The following is a 19,852-nucleotide window of genomic DNA, read 5'->3' as shown; positions in this document are numbered from 1 at the left end:
TCAGGTCTCAGAGGCCGTGTATAACCTGTCCAGGTCACATACCTCGTCAGCAGCACATGGCTAAGAAGTGTCCCACAGCTAGGATCGGTACCACCAGCTATACAAAACCCTGTTTTAACAGCATGGGCTTTGAAGTTAGATGGGTCTGCGTTTGATCAGGTTTCTGAGGCTCTCCAGCTCTTTGGCCTGTAGAGAAGTTATGTAACTTCTCTAAAAAGCATCAGTTTTCTCACCCATAAAATATGGACACTATTGCCCCCCCTTGTGGTTGAGAATTAAATGAGAAAGGCACTTACAGCACCAGTTGAGGGACTGACCTATAAGAGCTAATATTGACGATTGCTGTTTCCCCCATTACTACAGATAATCCAGAACCGCAGATGTTCCAGAATCATATTTCCTTTTTAATAAAATGAAACCACCACACCTTTCAGGAGAAACTTTATTCACATCTGGGGTCGTATTAGAATACTTCCAAAATCAAACGGAGTATTAGTCAAATGTTTAACTAGATAGACAAGGCAAAGCTTCAGAAACAAAAACAAAAAATCTGGAGGAGTTACTGCTAACAAAGCCATCCCCCAAAGTAGCATCATATGATATACTTGTCATAAACCTATAATTTTCTATTTTAATTTAAACACTATATTCAAAAGAAACAAAAATAGGGTTTTTTTTTTTTAATTTGAGTAATATGTTAGCAAACTGTTTAGCAAAATAAATCCTCCTAACTGATTAGGAACATAACACATTTAAAGGGAGAACAAAGATCCCAGATCCATATATACAGCAACACCACTATAAATCCACTGCATAATCACCCTGAGATCTATTTTGTTTTCAGTGCATATCAAAGTTTTCAAAAATGACAGCTTCTTGTGATTACATGCTCTCGATAGGCTCAAATGCTCTGTCAGTCTGGGTGAGATGCCACTTGTTTAAGAGCAGTTTCTGACTGACTGGCACATGTATGGATCCACTGTTAAATCTATATCACCTCCAGACCCCTTTTCTGGAAAAAAAAAAAAAGAGAAGGGGGGGGGAAACCTTCAAGTTGAAAAAGAAAGAAACAAGAAAATTATTTACATGGTGCTATCACAACAAATTTAATGTCCTCTCAAAATGGTGAGAATTATTCTGTGGAGAAATTCCCGCAGAGATTGCTGTTGTTGTTTTTTTTTTTTCTTTTAGTAATTTTGTTCTACACTCTACCTGTTATCAAACAAAGTTTCTCTAAAATATTATAAAATTGGCATATTTTGTATTTTGCTAGAATGATGTTAGCCAAGCTGATAACCAAATAGTTCTCTTTCATTAGTATGTATTTTTCGAATAATATATAGCCACCCAGAGCTGATTTCCTTCTCAGTGTACCTCAATTCTAAGAACCAGTGTGCTACTTATGAACAAGATCATGCAATAACCAGTAACTTTCAACAAATTGAATCTTATGAGCTAAACTGAAAACCCAGAAAGAAATTCCAAGAGATCATTTCACATACAAAGATCATTTGAATGTATGAGCTAATCAACACTGGAAAATTCTCTAAAGTACTTTAAAATATAAATTTATCAAATTCACAATGTAATTTTCAAGATGAATTCAATCAACAAATAAGTTTTCTTATAATATTTCAAGAAATCCTCTTCTTGGTTATTTATCCCCAGAAGCACATTTAATATTTCTAACTAAAGAGTTTTGTTTTGTTTTTTCTACTACTGACATCTAAGTAAATTGGTAAACCATTTTTATTTGAGGATTCATGATAATGGTATCTTTAAGACTTAGCAAAGTGGTGATAACAGTTATTTTATTTTAAAAACACAAGTTACCCTCAATTGTAGTATCAACTGATGACATAAAGTAAAGGTCTTGCCCCCGTTTGGAATATAGCCTAACAGAAGGAACCTTTGGATTACTACCAATTTTTTGTTACAGACACAAAATGATTAAAATCAGAAAGGGGACCATAGATAAACCAGAAAAATGGTAAGCAATGAAAAACTTACCCTTTTAAAAGTATGACAATCTGATTTTATAGCAAAGAATCATCTGAGTACATTTCTATCTTCCCAATACTCATTTCTCTGAAACATGTCTACTGGAGCATCCAACACAGGGAATAAAGTACCTTTTCCAATTTTTAGCTCCCAAACCAACAACTCTGGAGTCTGGTACATTTTTCAAAGGGCTACTGTTCAAACACATTATCCATGGTGAGCCACAGATCCTTTATTAAAGACTTGATGAAGAGGGATATTTCTCCTATACTCCTTTCAACAAATAATAGCACTGTGTGTGTACATGAGGCCTATACAGAAATTAATTCATGAGACATATTCTTACAGTGAAATGAAATCACTCAGATGAAAAAAATTTCTAAAAAATATGTAATCAGAAAGACTCCCAGATCACAGTGCCTTGACATATTACCAGAAAAGTCACGTACAATTTAATACCTCACAGTATCCACTTTTTAAGGAAAACCAGTTCATTTGTAGACACATATGTAAGAGTTTCTTCAAATTTAAGGAAAGGATCATTTCAATCTCATTAATAACCAAATTTTAAAAAGAAAAGCCTTACTCATAAGTAGTCTCTATATTTGCTAATCGATGTAAGGCCAGAATTATATCTATACTATTTTATGAACACTTTGTCTCAAATTGTTACCTTGTATTTGGCAGGTATAGGGTAGTTCATCCAAACAGAATCTTATATGTATCTATCTATGCATTTGGCTGTGGCTTCTTGAAAATTAATGAATGGAAAAGATCACAATGTAAAAGAACATTTTTTTAGGAAATACTGATGCAATATAAATGAAGCAAGTTGTTATTTTTGACAAGTAAACAAAAGCATGGAATTAATATAAGGCTGTAGAGAGAGATGTTCAATGATTTTTTATAGTGGAACATTTTAAATGACCTCAATGTGCACCACTGGGAGAAATGGTTTAACAAGTGACTAACCATTCATGTCATCTAATATTATGCAACTATGGCCTTCTGGTTGCAGCCAAGGCAGAATGAGCCAACTACGGCCTCTCTCTCACACTGATTACAATTAAAAATTCTGGAAAGGGGGGCGCCTGGGTGGCTCAGTCAGTTAAACGTCTGCCTTCAGCTCAGGTCATGATCCCAGGGTCCTGGGATGGAGTCCCACATTGGGCTCCCTGCTCAGCAGAGAGTCTGCTTCTCCCTCTGCCTGCTTCTCCCCCTGCTTGTGCTCTCTCTCTCTCTCTGACAAATGAATAAAAAAAATCTTTTTTAAAAAAAGGTAAAAAAAAAAAAAAAGTAAACTGACACTGGAACCAACAAACTCAGGAGAGACAGAACTTGTGGTATGAACCTAACAGTTGATCACCTGCTAAAACAAAAATTTCAATATTTTCTAGAAGATTTTAACAGGATCCAAAGTTTTACAACACAATATTCAAGACATTCAGGACATAATCCAAAATTATTCAACATACAAAGAATCAGGAAAAGTTAATCATTTTTCAAGGCAATCATTAAATGGCAAGCCCTGAGATGACCAGGTACTAGAACTATCTGACACAGATTTTAAAGCAAGAAGTTCAACAAACTCCAAACAGAATAAACTCAAATGCCCAGAGATTATAATGGCATAGGAATTTCCCACCATATAATTTTAAATGAAGAACATAGCATATAAAACTACGCAGAATGAAATAAATTATGCTCAAAATATGCAGATGATATACTTACATTCCATATAAACAGAAAAAAAATTATGAAAGAAAACAAAACTGATCAATCTCTTTGTCTTGGATAGATGTATTACAGGTGACAGATACTTTTTCCTTTTTAACTCTGCCATTTTTCCAGATTTTCTACATCAAACATATTTTATAAAGGTCTCAGACATCAAACAATTTTCATGTTTAAAATCCCTCCAAAAAATCAAAGAGTAAAACATTAATAACTGGTTTGCCCAAAGGGATACCTGGCATAAAATCCAGAATCACTGATTTTGTTACTGCTGTTTTTCATTGTTGTTATCCCAGTATTAGTATTTTTTTTTTCTCCATCATTCCCAACACAAGGGCTTTGGAAATAGCTTAAGTCATCTTTCAAAATGAAAGACAATGCTCTCGTTAATTAGTGTTTATATAATTCCATACCTCAAATGGACTCTTATCCAATTTGGGTATGCCATTCCAAACGTTCTCAGGGTTCACTATCTCCTCCATACCATTTGAAAGGTTCAAAACCTGCAAGAGAAAAAAAAATTAATAAAAACTGGTAGTTTCCAAAAACTGTAAGTGATTTATGGACCACAGCAATCCTTCTTCAAATGAAATACCTCAAAAGGCAATGAAGATAATTTTATTAAACTTCAATTTTACATTTCAACTCAACAGAACTTCTGTTCAATTAACATACTGTGTATCTATGCCTAGAGATCAAAGATGGTTAACAATGAGATCTCGAGAAGTTCAAAATTTTGTGGAGAAACAGATCTATAAGAAGAACATTACAATACAAAGTAGAAAGTACAGACTTCTGTAGCAGGAATAATAGGAATAATATAGGTATCAAGCCAAGGTTTTTTGGTAGGAGGGGGAGGGTGAAAAGATGGAGAGATTTAGAAAATAATGCTAGTGAATGCTTCCTGGAAGAGGCAGTGCAAAATGAAAATGAAGTTGCAATGAAAATCTTTCAAAAATAAGTGAAAATTAACCAGTCTAGGAGGGGGATAGAATACAAGTGAATAGAACTACATTACTTAATATATCAGAGGAGCCAAGTAGAATGGTATACATAAGAGAAATCAAGCAGTTTGATGTGCATCTAATATAAGGTACAAAACATAAACATAAAGCTGGAGAATAATATGGACACTCAAACCTAGAGCACTTCCAGGGCCTCTAGAGGACCATGCCATGTTAATGAGCCTGACTTTTCTATCCTAGACTACTGGTTCTCAAATTTTAATGGCATTAGAATGCACATTCCTTGTCCTCCCCCCCAGATATTCTGAATCAGCCAGCCAGGGCAAGATCTAGGCATCCACAATCTAAGAAACACAGCAGGTGATTCTGATACGGGTGGTTTTCAGATCACGGGAGAAGCACCATCAACTAGAAAGCCCCAGCAAGTTTTACATGCAGGAATGCCCTACTCAGATTTGCGTTGTAGAGAATCAACTGAGGAAGACTAGAAGTAAACCAAATAGAAGGGTAAATAGAGTAATCTACTTGTAAAAATGGGACTTAAAACGAAGGCAGTGGCATTAGGCATAAAAAGCTTTAACTACGTGGTAAGAAGTGGAAAGTGTAGAATTTGGTGACTGATGGGATTTCAGAGGCAAGGGAGCTGAAAGAGCCTAAGAAGGTTTCTTGCTAGGATGCTTATATATGAACTTTGAAATGACTTCTGCACTGCACCAAAAGTACAGACATTCAGGACATAATCCAAATTGGCACCAAATTATCAGGAGGAATGATCCAGAAAATGTCTGCTCAATTGCATTTTCTAATCTGGTAACTTCCAGTAAAATTTCCTTAACAGTCACCAAGTACATTTGGAGATGAAACACTCCCACTTCACTTACCCTTGTGCCTTCTTCAGCGATTTCCAGAATCTCACATTTAGACCATGTGTTTCTTAGATTTGACCACACAACACATTTGGATCCAACAGTAAATCCTTTCAGAGTGTAGGTTTTCTCTGGTTGAGCTGCCAAATTGAATAAAGCCTCAATGCATACCTCTTAATCCCTTGATACACAAGCAAAGCATTTTCTTAATCTGCACTCACTATTCCTATATAATCAGCATCATGTCTGGTCTGAGTTTGTCTCTTTTCCTGAATTTTTATTTTAAATTCTCCCGGTGCCCCTTCCCAATATAATTCCTTACGGCTTTCTTCAAAAAAACACCACTATGATGTGATGTGTCTTTTTTAGGATATGAATCGGATTCCTGACTTTGAAACTTACTCTTAAAAGCTGGTTACTGTTGCCACATGTGATGTGGTCAATGGTTACAAGAGCCATTCCTTTTTTTTTTTTTCTTTAAGATTTTATTTATTTATTTGACAGAGAGAGACACAGCGAGAGAGGGAACACAAGCAGGGGAAGTGGGGGAGGGAGAAGCAGGCTTCCCGCTGAGCAGGGAGCCCGATGCGGGGCTCGATGCAGGGCTCCATCCCAGGACCCTGGGATCATGACCTGAGCCGAAGGCAGACACTTAACCACTGAGCCACCCAGGCGCCCCTACAAGAGCCATTTCTTTAGCGAAGCAGCATATTACAAGTTAGCAGACATTCTTATCATAAGGCTATTACTTATTATTATTTAAATGTGGCAATGAGGACTAAAAATCTAGGGTAATACTTAAATAAACCACAGTATATCCACAGAGTGGCATACCATAGAATTAAAATATTTTGAAAGCATATTTAAGGGATTAAAATGCAGGATTCAACACTACGATTGTGATTTGTGTTTAGTTTTGAAAACTGTACGTAAATAGACACACACAGGGTGAAAGACAATAGCAAGCAAGTGCATTGCAGCTTATCAATGGTGGGATTACGGTAATTTTCATTCTCCCTAGACTGCTGCTTTCTCTCTTTTGTAGAATGGCTCATATTTAACAATATAAGAACTGACTTATAAAAAGTCTAACACTGATTATTTTAAAAATCCTAAAAGTTAGCCATTTCTTGTAACTTTTAAATCTTACTAAGTAGCCAAGAAAACATCAGTAAATGTAATTTGTAAAAAAGCTAATGACAATAAATGTTCTCCAATATTTACTCATGGCTGTTCTCTTGTATGGTTAATATAAGCTCCCTAAATCTAGTGTTTGTTTAGGGGTTTCTAAATCAATGGCAAGGTATATGCATAAAAGAAAAGAGTTAAATTTGAAAACTGCCAAAGTGATCCCTATCATCAATTCATGCCTATAGTTGTGCTTAGCAAAGGAATGCTGTTTTTTTAAGACTTACCAAAAAAATAACCCCTTGATTTTAAAGCTTGTTTACATTTTAAACATAATTTCTTTTTGGAAACACTGATTTAAAGCATTCTACTTTTAAACACAGTATTAACAATTCAGCATTTCATACAGCATGATTCCACATTGATTTCACAACTTAATCTCCCCACATTTAAGATGCCCTTCATGAAATCTAAATCTGATTCTCTTTCCAGGTTCTAAACTTTTTCCCCCAAAATTCATTTTAAAAACCAACCAAGACAAAAATAAATAAATAGTCATTATCTTTGAGACAAATAAGTACTTTTGAAAGACACGGAGTTAAATAAAGTCTGAGGAATCACCTACCTGAGACATGATCTTGTAAAGCATTATCATGGTGCTTCCTTCCGGCTCTGGATTCTTCTTCAGAGAACAAAGTCAATGATGAAATGGCATCTCTGTTGTTATACTCTATAAATTCTTCTTTATATATATTCGTTTCAGTCTGCATGTTGGGATCACGATTCTTCCCGTGTAGGTGCAGTGGTGACCAGCACTGGTCCTCGAAACATTCCACACAACTTGACTCTCTTGTGTCTTCCGTACACGTGGGTCCTTGGGCCTTCTGATCAGCTCTGAGCAACACAGGGTTTATTCTGTCATCCAGACACAGCTGGGCTGTGGGTAATGCGAGTTCCAGCTGCTTCTCCACGTCACAGCTGAGGGGAAGCCGCACCGTAAATGGCTGCAGGGTGCCTTCTGGGTCACAGCCCTGGGGCGGCGGCGCGATGGGAGGCCCCAGGCCTAGCTCTTCCTTCTCTTCGTCCCCGACGAGGGAATGCTGTAACTCAGTGGACTCCAGTTCCAGGAACTCTTTGGATTCATCATCAGGGGAAAGGGGCACCTCGAGGGAGTTCAGTTCTAGTATCTCCTTTGTTTCGCTCGCCTGCGGTAGTAACGCGTTGAATCCTGTCATGAGGTATTGGTCATCAAACTTGGCCTTGTCAACCAAATGGCACTCTATATCACCTTCCAGGACCTCGGGGCCAATTTTATCTTTGCATGGGTTTTCGAAAGCTTCAAAAATGTTATCAGTGTCAGGGGCATAGAATTTACTTGGCTTGGTTTCGAGAATGTTGAAGTCTTTTTCAACTCTTTCGGAGAGCTCATCTGTCTGTGGCTCTACATACGGTGTTTTCTCTTGTCCAGCTTTACTACTTGGTTTCTTAAGTCCAACCTCAGGACTGAGGGACCCAAGGGCTCCCTTTATCTCTGGGCCTTTTTTTTCATAGGGCAGATCACTGTTACTAATACCAATCTTAGAATATTTCTTCATTTTCTCATTAATACTCTCGCCTTTGCTTTTCAAGTCAACAACTGCTAAAGGGATATTACAAACATCCCTTTTGATTTCTAATATTGTTATCTCCAACACATCTTCTGTTACTATTTCATAAAAGTAGTCATTTCCCTCCTGAGGGCACACACCTTCTGAAATATTAAATCCTGAGAGGCAACATGGAAAGGCTTGCATGGGGACCACCAAAAGTTCAGAAGGAATGTTCCAGAGAGCTTTGGGGTCCACACAGTCTTCAATGTTTCCAAAGTCTACAAGTCTGACGGATACAAGATAATCATCACAAATACTGGTGATAAGTGCCCGATAATAATGTCCATCTTCTCTATATCTCACTATGCAAGGATCTCCAATATGAGGGCATGGGACACAACTTCGCCTATCTGTTACCTGTTCTCCAGCAGTTTGTACTTCTACTTCTAAATACTGAAGTTTCTCAGTATCGGCAAACTGACACCAAAAATACTCCGGTCCATCTATCACAGTGGCATAAGCCCTTACCATCTTCATCTTTGGATTATACCAGTTAAGAAACAGTGAAGTGTCAATGTCAGTTTTGTTTACAGACTTGGAGCAGGCACTTTCAATTATTTGATTAGAAAGTCCTACTTGAGATTTTTCACTGAAAGCATATCTGCTAATCATATCTTCTGCTATGATCCCATGTTCATCCACAAGAATAACTTCCCATCTGCCTTGAAATTTAACAAATTCACATCTTATTTGAACCTCATCTGTCCTTCGAGAAAAGTAATGCATCATTTCCTTACATTTTAAAATCTCAGGGACCCAAAGTCCCCTCAAGGAGCAGTGAATGCACAATCCTGGTAACAGTGCATTCATAAGGTCAAGCTTACCTACCTTGTTAGTATGAACCATAGAAACATTGCCATAATCTATAAATTGTACAGATAGAAGGTCATTGGGTTGCTGTTCCTTGACCACAGCTCGATACCATAAACTGTCTTCCGGAAAAATGGCACATATTACATCTCCTCTCTGCAAAGGTGGACCTGAATAATATTCTGGCCTCGTTCTAGCATCATTTAACCTCTCTGAAAGATGAGTGATTTCAGCTTCATCTTCTGTTAATTGAACATAAAAGTCTGAAAGGTCATTTATATGAGAAACATACACAGCTGTTTTAAAGCCAGGCATTATAATCTTCTGAGGGAAGTCAGAAAATTTTAAAGGCAAATCTTTGTTATATGAATCTCCTAGGTTTCTCTCTGAAGGAGTAGCTTCTAGTTTTGTCGCTTTCAAAGGTGGCTCAGCAAAACTTTCTTCTTTCTTTTCTGGTGTTAGGGGACACACTTGATTACCTTGATTTCCCACAGAGTCCTGATACTGAGTGACTATGTCTGTCTTTGTTGAACTTCGTAAAATCTTGGTTTCCTTACATGCTGAGGTGACCTTAGATTTGTAGGATGTTCCCAATATCTCCATACTACGTAATTTGTTTTCTACTGGTTTACTTATGTACTCTGCAGGCAACAACTTCGTATTTTGCTTCTTTATTTCAAGAGTTTCAGTTGCAGCAAGGAGTGCTTCACTTTCTTTTTTTTTGGTCCCACCTTTGTAGCCGAGTAGCCCCACCTTCTCATTAATGTTAGCATTAATTTGAATACTGTCATCATGTAGTTCTATAATCAGTCTTCCATCTGGATCTTTTGCTACAACCAAAGCCTTCAACGACTTATCTAAAATAGTCTCCTGAAACCATGTTGTAATTTCTTCTGGTATATGGTCAGGAATATCAGATAATGAACATTTAACAGCTTGCATGGGCAAAAGTAAGACATCATATGCATCACTAGGTATTGGAAGCAGATCCTCGTTTGTTACCACACAAATGTTTCCAAAATCCACAAAAAAGACTTTATTTGGTTCTTTTTCTATTATTATCCCCCTATACCAGTTTCCATCAGTATACTTGGCAAGGCACAAGGTTCCAGGGATCAAGGGAGATGTTTTTAAGTTCAGCAAAACTTTACTTAATTGTGTAATATTACAGGACAACTGTTCTAAAATACTCGCATTTCTTCCCAGTTGGCAATAAAATGTCCAAGGGTCATCAACATGTGTTATATACACGGATTCTTCATTTCCAATTTTCATATCGTGTGTCGAATAGTAGAAAGAATGCAACTGAACAGAGGCCTCCAGAGGCTTCTGAAGTTTAACTGGTCTTGCGAGTCTCTTTTCTACCAAAAAATGGCATGCGCTCTGAAAGGGTGTGAGCAAATCCACAACATTAAACAGTTCTTCATCTTGTACTGAAGCCAAAGCAAATATTGTGCATTTTAATTCGAGATTCTCTTCCCATGCATTGTCAACAAACTCACTAAAAGCTTGTATTGCCTTTTCATCCCAAGCAAAAGGATTTTGACCAGTTGGTTGAATTAAATTATAAAGACTGCACCGAAAAGCCTGAGCCTTAACTTTGAGAAATTCTTCACTAATTGAGTAAATATTCTTCACAGATACCATTTCTTTGTCTCCATAATCTACGAACATTACTTTGACATGCTCTGCAGATTGTGCCCTGCTAATCACAGCCCTGGACCATTTTCCATTTACTGTTCGTTTTGCCAAACAAGCGGGGGTGGTCCCCTGGTAAGGAGTAGCTGTGTTCTTGCAGTAGTCCTGGATATTACACATCAAAGTTTTAAATCCTTGAATGTTCCTGGTCAGCTGACACCAGAAGTAGCCAGGGTTTTCAACATAAGACACTTTGACTTCTACTGTACTTCCAACTTTCAGCTCTCCTTTACAAGAAGAGCCTGGCTTAATTTCCAAGAAATTCTGTATAAGAGAAGAATAAGCAGATACTCTTTTCTCTTTTTCCTGCACAACTAGTCCAGTTGGAATATCTGTAATGACTGTTGTATCAGCCAAAATTTCTGAAACAGATGTAGTTTTATTGTCGCTCTTGGCTTTCTGTTCTACTTCTACCTTTTTGGCAGGAGATATTTTATCATTCTCAGCAGTAAAATGGCTTGAAACATGCCCTGGAGAGTGGACATTTCCGGGAATATTTTCCTTTGTTTCAAATTCCTGATACTTGGCATACCCAGCTTGAGCAATTACCTTACTAATGTTTTCTTCCCCTGTTCTTGATTCATCAAGAATCTCAATAACATATTGATTATCCTGCTTATCAAGGACATGGATAACTAATTCTTTGTGGAGTACGGTCTTTTTAAAAAAGGAAACTGCCTCCTGGCTCCAATTTTTCCCCAAAGGCCAAATATCTGCTAGTGTGCACCTGAGAGCCAATATGGGTAGCCGCCTAAACTGGGGAAGCAACATCTTCACGTCATACCAATCCACATTTTCCAAACTGCCACGGTCAACTAGAAACACATCCACACTCTTGTCATCTAATCTGGTGACCATAGCCCGATAATAGCCGTTTTCTTTCCATTTGACACAGCAAAGGTCATCGGGTTCGGGTTTCAAAACTATGCCATCCAGCTTACTGGCTGAGGAATAGAAACTGCACATTCTTCTCATCAACTTGCTGAAAGTGCCTTTGTGTTTCCTCAGCCTAATCCAAAACTTGGAAGGATTTTTCACAAACTCCACCTGGGCATCATAGAAGGCGTTTATCTTTAACCTGATAGATCTTAAGGCCGGGAGTGAAATCTCTTCATCCACTTCTTCAGCAGGAGACTGAGACTGAAAAGCTGTTTCTTGTTCTTCCTCCTCCTCCTCCTCCACTCCCTGGCTCTGAAGGAACCGGTCCGCCAAGCAACAGGACTGGACTCCGAAGACACAATTCAGATTGATCCCATCTTCTCCATACAGGGTGACATAATAAACGTGCTCAAAGGAACAGTAAAATTCAATCTTTGCATTCACGGCCTGGCCCAGTATCAGGGCCTTCAGGTCACCGACCTGTGACCGAGACCAGCCTCGGCCACCGTCCCAGAGTCCATACAAAGCACAAGGGTAGGTCACCACCGGCATTCGGAAGTACGCAGGCAGCAAGTAGCGGAGGCTGCTACAACTCACTAACTCCTTCCTTCCATAGTCTACGTGGAGCACTTGGGCACAGCGCTGGGGCCGAAAAGTCTCAAGCAAGAGCGCTCTGTACCAATGTCCATCCAACCCACAGGATGCACACGGAGAGCCAGGCTTGTCTGGGCTCTCCTCCCTCTCCTCCCAGGTGGCACTGGTAGAGTTCTCATCCCCCGTCCCCGGGAAACCCCGGTAGATCTGGGCCATGCTCTCGGACAGGCGGTGGATCTCCTGCGAGAGGCTCCGGAGCTGGCAGTGAATGCGGTGGGGGTGGCACACCTGGGTCACCACCACGGGCTCCGTCACGCCCAGCTGCAGCTGCGGGTAGAAGTAATCCAGGCCAGGCTGCTCCTGCTTGGGAGGGACGCGCGGGAGGCCCGGGGCCCCGGAGCCCATGCTGACGGTGGCCGCCGTTAGGTAGCGCTTGAGCAGCGAGCGGAAGAGGCGGTCGGGCACCTGCCGCGCCAGGCCGAGCTCCTGCATCTGCTGGAACAGCCCGGGCACCTCCAGAAGGACCAGGCGATGGAGCAGCAGCACGTCCAGCACCCGCCCGTGCACCTGCTTGCCCTGCAGGCTGCTGAGGAAGTCCACGGCACTGGACGGCCAGTGCTGGGGCTCGCCCCCACCTCCGCCGCCGCCGCCCGCCGGCACTAGGCCGGCCAGCACGCAGCCCAGCACCTCGGACGGCAGGTGGAAGAAGTCGCTGCGCCCCGGCGCCAACGAGCCCGCGCCCGCCGTGATGGTGCGGCCCTCGTCGAGCAGGAAGACGCGGCTCTCCTGCGCCTGCTGGCTGACCACGCGGCAGCGGTGCCACATGAGCCCCACCTGCACCAGGCACAGCTCGCCCGGTGAGGCCGAGGCGCCGCCCAGCGCCCACGGGCCGCGCGTGGCCGCCGCCTCCTGAATCTCCCGGCTCAGCCGCACGTACTCCTCCCGCCGCTGGCCCACCAGCCCCCAGAGCTGCACGGGGATCACCTCAGGGTGCACGTCCACGAACGACACCCGCAGGACCAGCGAGGCGCCCGGCGTGGGCAGCCCGGGCGTGGAGCACATCTCCGAGGCGCGGCGCGGCCGTCGGCCCCCGAGCGGTGAGGGCGGCGCGTCCGGCCCGCCCACGCCCCGCGCCCGCTGGGGAGCCCCGCGGACTCAGGCTCAAGGCACAGGGGGCCGGGAGAGACGCCTGGCGAGGCGTCCCCTCGGCGACTCGCCCGGCGCCGCGCTCCCCGGACTCGGCCGACTGGTAAGACCGGCGGCGGGACCAACCGCCCACGGTCGCGCCGCGCAGGCATTTGCTGCGCGCGGCGCCCGGTTCCGGGCGCGGGAGGCGGGCCGGGCCGGCGGCGCGTCGCAGGGGAGCCGGACCCCCGGGGAGGGCGGGGGCGAGGCCGGGCGGAAGGGGCTTCGAGGGCCGTTCGGCGGCCCGCGCGGTGGCAGCTTCTCAGAGCGCCTCCCACCGTGCGGGACGCGGAGGGAAGGCCGGGCAGAGGGCGGGGCGCTGGGAACACCCCGAGTCGCTTGCCTTTCGGCCGGCCGCGTAGCCCTGAGCGAGCCCCGAGTGCCCGGCGCGGTGCTGGGCTGCGGGGAAACGGGAAGGAGACCTGGAGGCGCCAAAGGCACGTGCCCGGGGCGTTAGGGCCCGAACTCTCAAGAGGGCCCCGCGCTCCCGGCCGAGGCTGGGGCGGAGCGAATGCCCTTGTGCACCTTTAGGGTTGTGAGCCCCAGCAAGTTGCTTACCCTCTTCCATGAGCCGTTCGGTCACTTGAATTGATAGAGTTGTTGGGAGGGTTACAATAAAGTGAGAACATACTTGGAGACTGTTAAATCTTCCTTCTCCACAATTACTGGTCTGAGTTTCCCTGCTTTTTTGTTTGCCTGGTTCTGGCTTCCCAACCTTGGAGGCATGTATTCTTTTACTCACAGAGCTGGCACAGAACCGGACTTAAAAAGGGGGGTCTAGAGGAGCGGAAGAAACATGACTCGATACTCTTGCTGTATCTACTACGGCAGCGGACCTCTTGGCTGGACTCCTTGTTCTGTTCCCGCATCTAAATCTTAACGAAGGTAACTCTCAGAAGACTCGGGGAGGGAGGGGAAGGGAACCTACAGTGGATTTTCGTTCATTTGCCAAGTCAGGCACATTTGTGGGAGTTTCTTATGTCACTCCTTCACATTTTGAAATATCGAATACAATGTAGATAAAATCAAGACAGTGCTTAATATAATCCTGGCCTAACAGTGTAAATCTTCGCATTTTCAATCTATCCAGTTAGATGTAACCCCATGTTGCCAAAGCCTCCTGTGCTTTTTTCTTTTTTAAAGTTTTTATTGCTTGCTTGTTTGCAAGCTCTACATCATGGGGCTTGAACTCAGGACCCTGAGATCAAGAGGCACATGCTCTAAGGCACTGAGCCAGCTAAGAGCCTCTCCTGTGCTTACTTTTTAATGGCAGTTGTCCTTGAGCATTCCTGGAACCTATCATGGGGCTGAGGCAATAAATACTGAATGAATAAAAGAATCATTTGATTTCTTTAAAAAGTTAGATTTTTATCTGATAAACTCATCTTTGAAAATTCAGTTTTGTTTTACAAATTTAATTAATGCTTTATATTCATGATGGAAGAAAAATAAACATTTGATTTAAAAACATCTAGCAAGATCTAGCTGTGATGTCCTCTTCCTCTACTATCCACCCAGGTGGAATTGATTATCCCTTCCCTTTTACACACCTCTGTTATATTTAGTGTTTGTGACATATGATATATCTATCATGTCATGCAATTGTTTACTATTTCTCTTCCTACCAGAATATGAACTTCTTGAAGGCAAGGACTCCTTTCATATATTTAATATTCTCAGCGCCTAGCACGATATGGAACTTTTAGTCAACATGCAATAACTGTTTAACAAGAGAATAAGTGGATTACCTGGCACTGTGTCATTTATGGTGAAAGGAAGTTGTTCATTATAATATGGTCTTATTATCATCTGGAATTGTTTGATCATCCCATGGACTAATGGAGATTTCAATTCTCTATATTAGCTCAAGCAGTATAACCAAACTCTGATGGAGACTGCAGGGTTGTAGACAGAGTAAATGACTTCTGTTTTCTATCGAACTTGTCCCCCAACCTCCTTCTATGGTTCAGGGCCTTTACTCCTGGATAACAGCGGCATACCATTTGGCCATTATAGGCTGAAAGCCTTTTGCTCCCATCTTCCCAAATATTTCCAATGTCCCACGTCTGTGTCTAGGAGAGGTAGCTTTACTTGCTCTGTATTGCTCTGCTGCTGGACAGGGAACTTAAAAAATCAGACCACTGCACGTGAAGATTAAGCTCCTGCTACCACCATCCATCTCTAGAACTTTTCCATCATCCCCACCTCTGTTCCCATTAGACACTGACTTCTCATTCTCCCCTATTCCAGGCCATAGTAACCACTATTGTACTTTGTTTCTGTGAATCTGGTTATTCTAGTTATCTCATATAAGTAGGATCATACAATATGTGTTCATTTGTGTCTGTCTTATTTCACTCAGCATATTGTTTTCAAGATTCATCCATGTTGTATCATGTCTCAGAATTCCAATGCTTTTTGAGGCAGAATAATATTCCATTGTATGTGTGTGTGTGTGTGTGTGTATATATATATATATACACACACACACACATTTTGTTTATCCATTCATACTTTCATCTATGGACATTTGGGTTTCCACCTTTTGGCTATGTGAAAATGCTGCTATGGACATTGGTGTACAACTATCTGTCCAAGTCCCTGCTTTCAGTTCCTTGACTAGGTACCTAGAAGTGGACTGCTGGGTCATGTGATAATGTTATGTTTAATATTTTGAGGAAACCCTATACTGTTTTTTATATAGTAGCTACAACATTTTGCATTCTCACCAGCAATGCCCAAAGGTTCCAATTTCTCCACATTTCTCACCAATGCTTGTTATTTTCTGTTGTTGATGTTGTTGTTGTTAATAGCCATCCTAATGGGTATGAAGTAGCATTTATGAATTTTTGCACCTACGTTCCTAAGAGATATTGATCTGTAGTCATCTTTTTTATAAATGGATTTAAGCATTTTGGATGATAAGTAAAAAAACAAAAATAAAAACAAATGAGAAGTCAAGGCTGTCCTGAGCTCTCTTGGCTGCATTAGTGAGTTTGTAGTGCAACAGAGAATCCTGGAGCAGGACCAGATTTTAAAAGGCAGGGAGGAAGGATTTGTACAATATTTTTTGTACAGATACTTTTGTACACTATACAGAAGTTTGTACAATATTTGTGCAAAATTTGTACAGTATTTTCTGTAATATTGGGAAATGTCAGCTCACAAGGACTGTGGCCATCCTGGAAGAGGTATATAGTTGACAACTGAGAAAACCTGACTAAAGCCTGAGAACTGTGTAAGGGCCAGAAACACAGATAATGGCAACATCTATCATTTACTGAGCAATGGTGAATGTTTGGGAATTACCAGCTTAAGTGTAGTAGCTGAAGTCACAGAACTGCCTGACTCTTCCTAGAGACAGTGAAAAGTGACAAGAGGGCCAAGAACAGAACCTCAGAGAACCAAAATTTAAGTACGATGCAGCAAAGAAATGGCCAGTAGAGACTGAAAAATAGTAAGCAACAGAAGGAAATAGTCTCATGGAAATCAAAGTAGAATATGGTATTAAAAAAGAAGAGAATGACTCTCCAGTGTTTCAAGGCATTCCATTGTTCTCTTCCTCCTCTATCCTCAGCCAGTGACTGTGCCCAACACTGTAATTATCAGTTGTCAATCCTTTTTAGTCACAGCAGAACTGGACTAATAGGAGAACTGGATCACTAGCAGAGATGGATTTATTTTAAATTAATAAATTTATAGTGACAAGGCATAAGCATTCTTTTTTTTTTTTGCTAATATAAAGATTTCAAATCTGATACCTAAATTAAGCCAATTTTTATTTCAATTGTGAAAAGTAAAGATTAAGGTTTAAAAATTATCTCTAAATTTGCTATTACCATTTTAACTTAAAAATACATCAGGACAAAACCATGCCAGGACAAAAACAAAACCTTTTACAACCAATCAGGCATTTTAAGACATTTATTTTAAAAATCAGAATAATGCACTAGATTTACTCACATATATTCCTGTTTGTTACCAGATACTTTCAGCAAACAGACATCTTTAAGCATCTTCATCTGCTTTAATCAAACCTTCAAAGTGGTTCCTGCTGCTGTTGACAATCACAGCAGCCTGTTGGGGGTAAAGTACGGGGAGAGAAAAGTAATCATGTATTCTTCAAAATTCAAAAATAATAAAACACTTGAGTGGGTAAATGTGCATTTGTATGCTACCAATGAAGGTCAAAATAGTGATGTAATTTCCATACACACTGTAAAAGGAAGAATAATAGAAACTGGTCACATTATTAACTACTAACTAACCAAATATTTTGTATTAAACTATTAAATTCTCGGGGGGTTTTTTGTGAAATAGCTATTTAACTATTGAATATTTCTTAAACATTATAACAATTACATATGTTTAAACACACACGATCTTTTGAAAATGCAGTTAAGCAGTTAGTATGGTAAAGAATCTCATGAAATCACGTGTTACTGACCCAACGTTAATTATTCTGAAGGTAGGAGAAAAACAACATATGACTTTATCATGTTTGCTCCATATATACAGACACACATCCTCAGTAAGGGAAGCAGTAGGAGCACAGAAGTGTTGAAAATGTGGAAGTCTTCCGAGATAATTCTAGATATTAAAATAGGCTTTAACCCAAAAATGAGCATGAATGGGGGGTAGTGATGGGAGCAGAGTTAGATGGGGAGCACAGCAGGAGCACTGCATGAGAAGCAGCCAAGTGAAGAGCATCTCCAGAGAAAAAAGTGGAGCAGTGCATTTGCAAGGAGGTCGAGTGCAGGTATGCAGTGAAATGCAAGGGGTAGGAAAATGGCTTGGAGTCAGAATGAGAGGGTCCTGGATGTGGCATTAAAGATGCAGTTGAAAGTAAGAACTTAGGGTAACATGCCCAGAGTTGCCTGAACAAAGAGAACTCTGCTACTCTGTGAGGGAGGATTTTCTCCTGAGACAGGCCACCCATATAAAAAGTTTGTATTATACTTTAAGGCCTGGATAAACCTTAACCAAGTTTGAAATATGAGAAGTTAATCAAATTCAGGAAAAAGCAAATCCCCACAAATTTTTTAAAATCCTGGCTTTTTTCTCCATGACATCAATATAATGCTCACCCTCAAGTATATGCAAGTTAAGATTCTAGAAGATTCTAGAGTTCAGTCACTTCCTCATATAAAGAAATGGAAATCAAGAGAAATGAAAGGACTTGCTCATAGTTATGTTACTTTGTCAGAAGTAGAACCCGAATTGGATAAAGTTCTTTAGAATTCATGCTCAATCTGCCCTCCGCATTACCTGGCATTTAATAATAATATATATTTGTTTGATAGTCATTTTTAAAGAGTCCTGGTTTAATTGGGGAGAAGAGAATTGATTACCCCCCTCAATTTTTTAACCATCATGTATTATAATAAAATACACTTTTTTTTCCAGTGGAGGTTCTGAGGGAATCTGTTTTCATTAATGAGAAGAACATGTAAACTATTTCAGTTGTAAATAAATGGTTGTGCTTAAAAAGGTGAAGATGACAGAACAGCATTTTTTTTTACATTTAACACCTCCCTGAATTATTTCCTTTTTTTATTTCCTTAGCAAAAGGAAATTTCAGACTAGTCTATGATAGATTCTTAAAATAATGAAGACAAAATTAATTGATTTATGTTATATATAATTGTAATAAATTTTTGTTGAGTACCTAACAGCAAAGAAATACTAATGAGAGTAAAGATTTATATAAAAAAAAAAAAAGACATGGTCCTACTATTAGTGGGTTATAACGAAATAGGACTTGGAGCACTTGATAAAGACACTTTATTCCTTACTAAAAGCAAATTTAAGAAATGTTATCTCTAGATATACATACTAATTCACTTATACATATAAAAAACGATTGTATATAACTAAAAATAATTATTTTTCAATGAGAAAAAAATCATTTGGGAAGAGAAAAATGTGGAAGCTAAGCAAAACAAACTTAAATGCTAGGTATTCAATAGGATAAATACCACATTCAGTAGTATTATAATCAACAAGTGAGATTGAAATGGTTAAGTCTTTTAGTATGGACACAAAATTACTGAAATTTTTATTCCTTTTTATTTATTGTGGGTTATTTTGAAGAGGATCAAGATGATTTCAAGTTGGTAAAGATAGAGCAAAATTCCAAGACACATTAATGAATATGACTTCACCGGAAAAATATGAAATGTGAAGAGACATATGTGTTAGATATAAAGGATTTGGTCAGAAGGTGGAGGTCCTTAATGTTCAAGCTAAGGCATGGTGACTCCATTTTAAAATTTGTGTTAAAGACAATTCAGATTTATTTAAAATGTATAAGACAGAAAAATGTCATAAAGACAAATCTTTT

The 19,852-nt window shown here is 40.4% G+C and overlaps 1 protein-coding gene across 3 annotated transcripts; it reads right to left on the bottom strand.

Annotated features, from left to right (window-relative positions):
* Nucleotides 1-463: 463 nt before the first annotated feature.
* On the bottom strand, nucleotides 464-13,427 carry TDRD6 (tudor domain containing 6). 3 transcript variants are annotated; one of them, XM_045866982.3, is made up of 4 exons: nucleotides 7,320-13,427; nucleotides 5,582-5,706; nucleotides 4,149-4,238; nucleotides 464-1,012 (listed from the first exon to the last, which is right to left on the bottom strand). In XM_045866982.3, exons 1-4 carry the CDS (start codon nucleotides 13,384-13,386, stop codon nucleotides 989-991), a joined length of 6,306 nt encoding a protein of 2,101 aa, XP_045722938.1. In that variant the 5' UTR covers nucleotides 13,387-13,427; the 3' UTR covers nucleotides 464-988. The 3 variants fall into 3 exon arrangements, with proteins under 3 accessions (XP_045722938.1, XP_064453756.1, XP_064453755.1); XM_064597686.1 differs by lacking the exon at nucleotides 464-1,012 and having other exon boundaries at nucleotides 2,907-4,238; XM_064597685.1 differs by lacking the exons at nucleotides 464-1,012; nucleotides 4,149-4,238 and having other exon boundaries at nucleotides 4,512-5,706.
* Between the last annotated feature and the right edge of the window lie 6,425 nt (nucleotides 13,428-19,852).

This window comes from Mirounga angustirostris, unplaced genomic scaffold (assembly GCF_029215605.1).
Source record: "Mirounga angustirostris isolate CCGP_5_RB_7025 unplaced genomic scaffold, mMirAng1.0.hap1 SCAF_8, whole genome shotgun sequence".
Lineage (NCBI taxonomy): Eukaryota > Metazoa > Chordata > Mammalia > Carnivora > Phocidae > Mirounga > Mirounga angustirostris.
The sequence above is the reverse complement of the archived record's forward strand: the minus strand, read 5'-3'. Positions and strand labels throughout refer to the sequence as shown.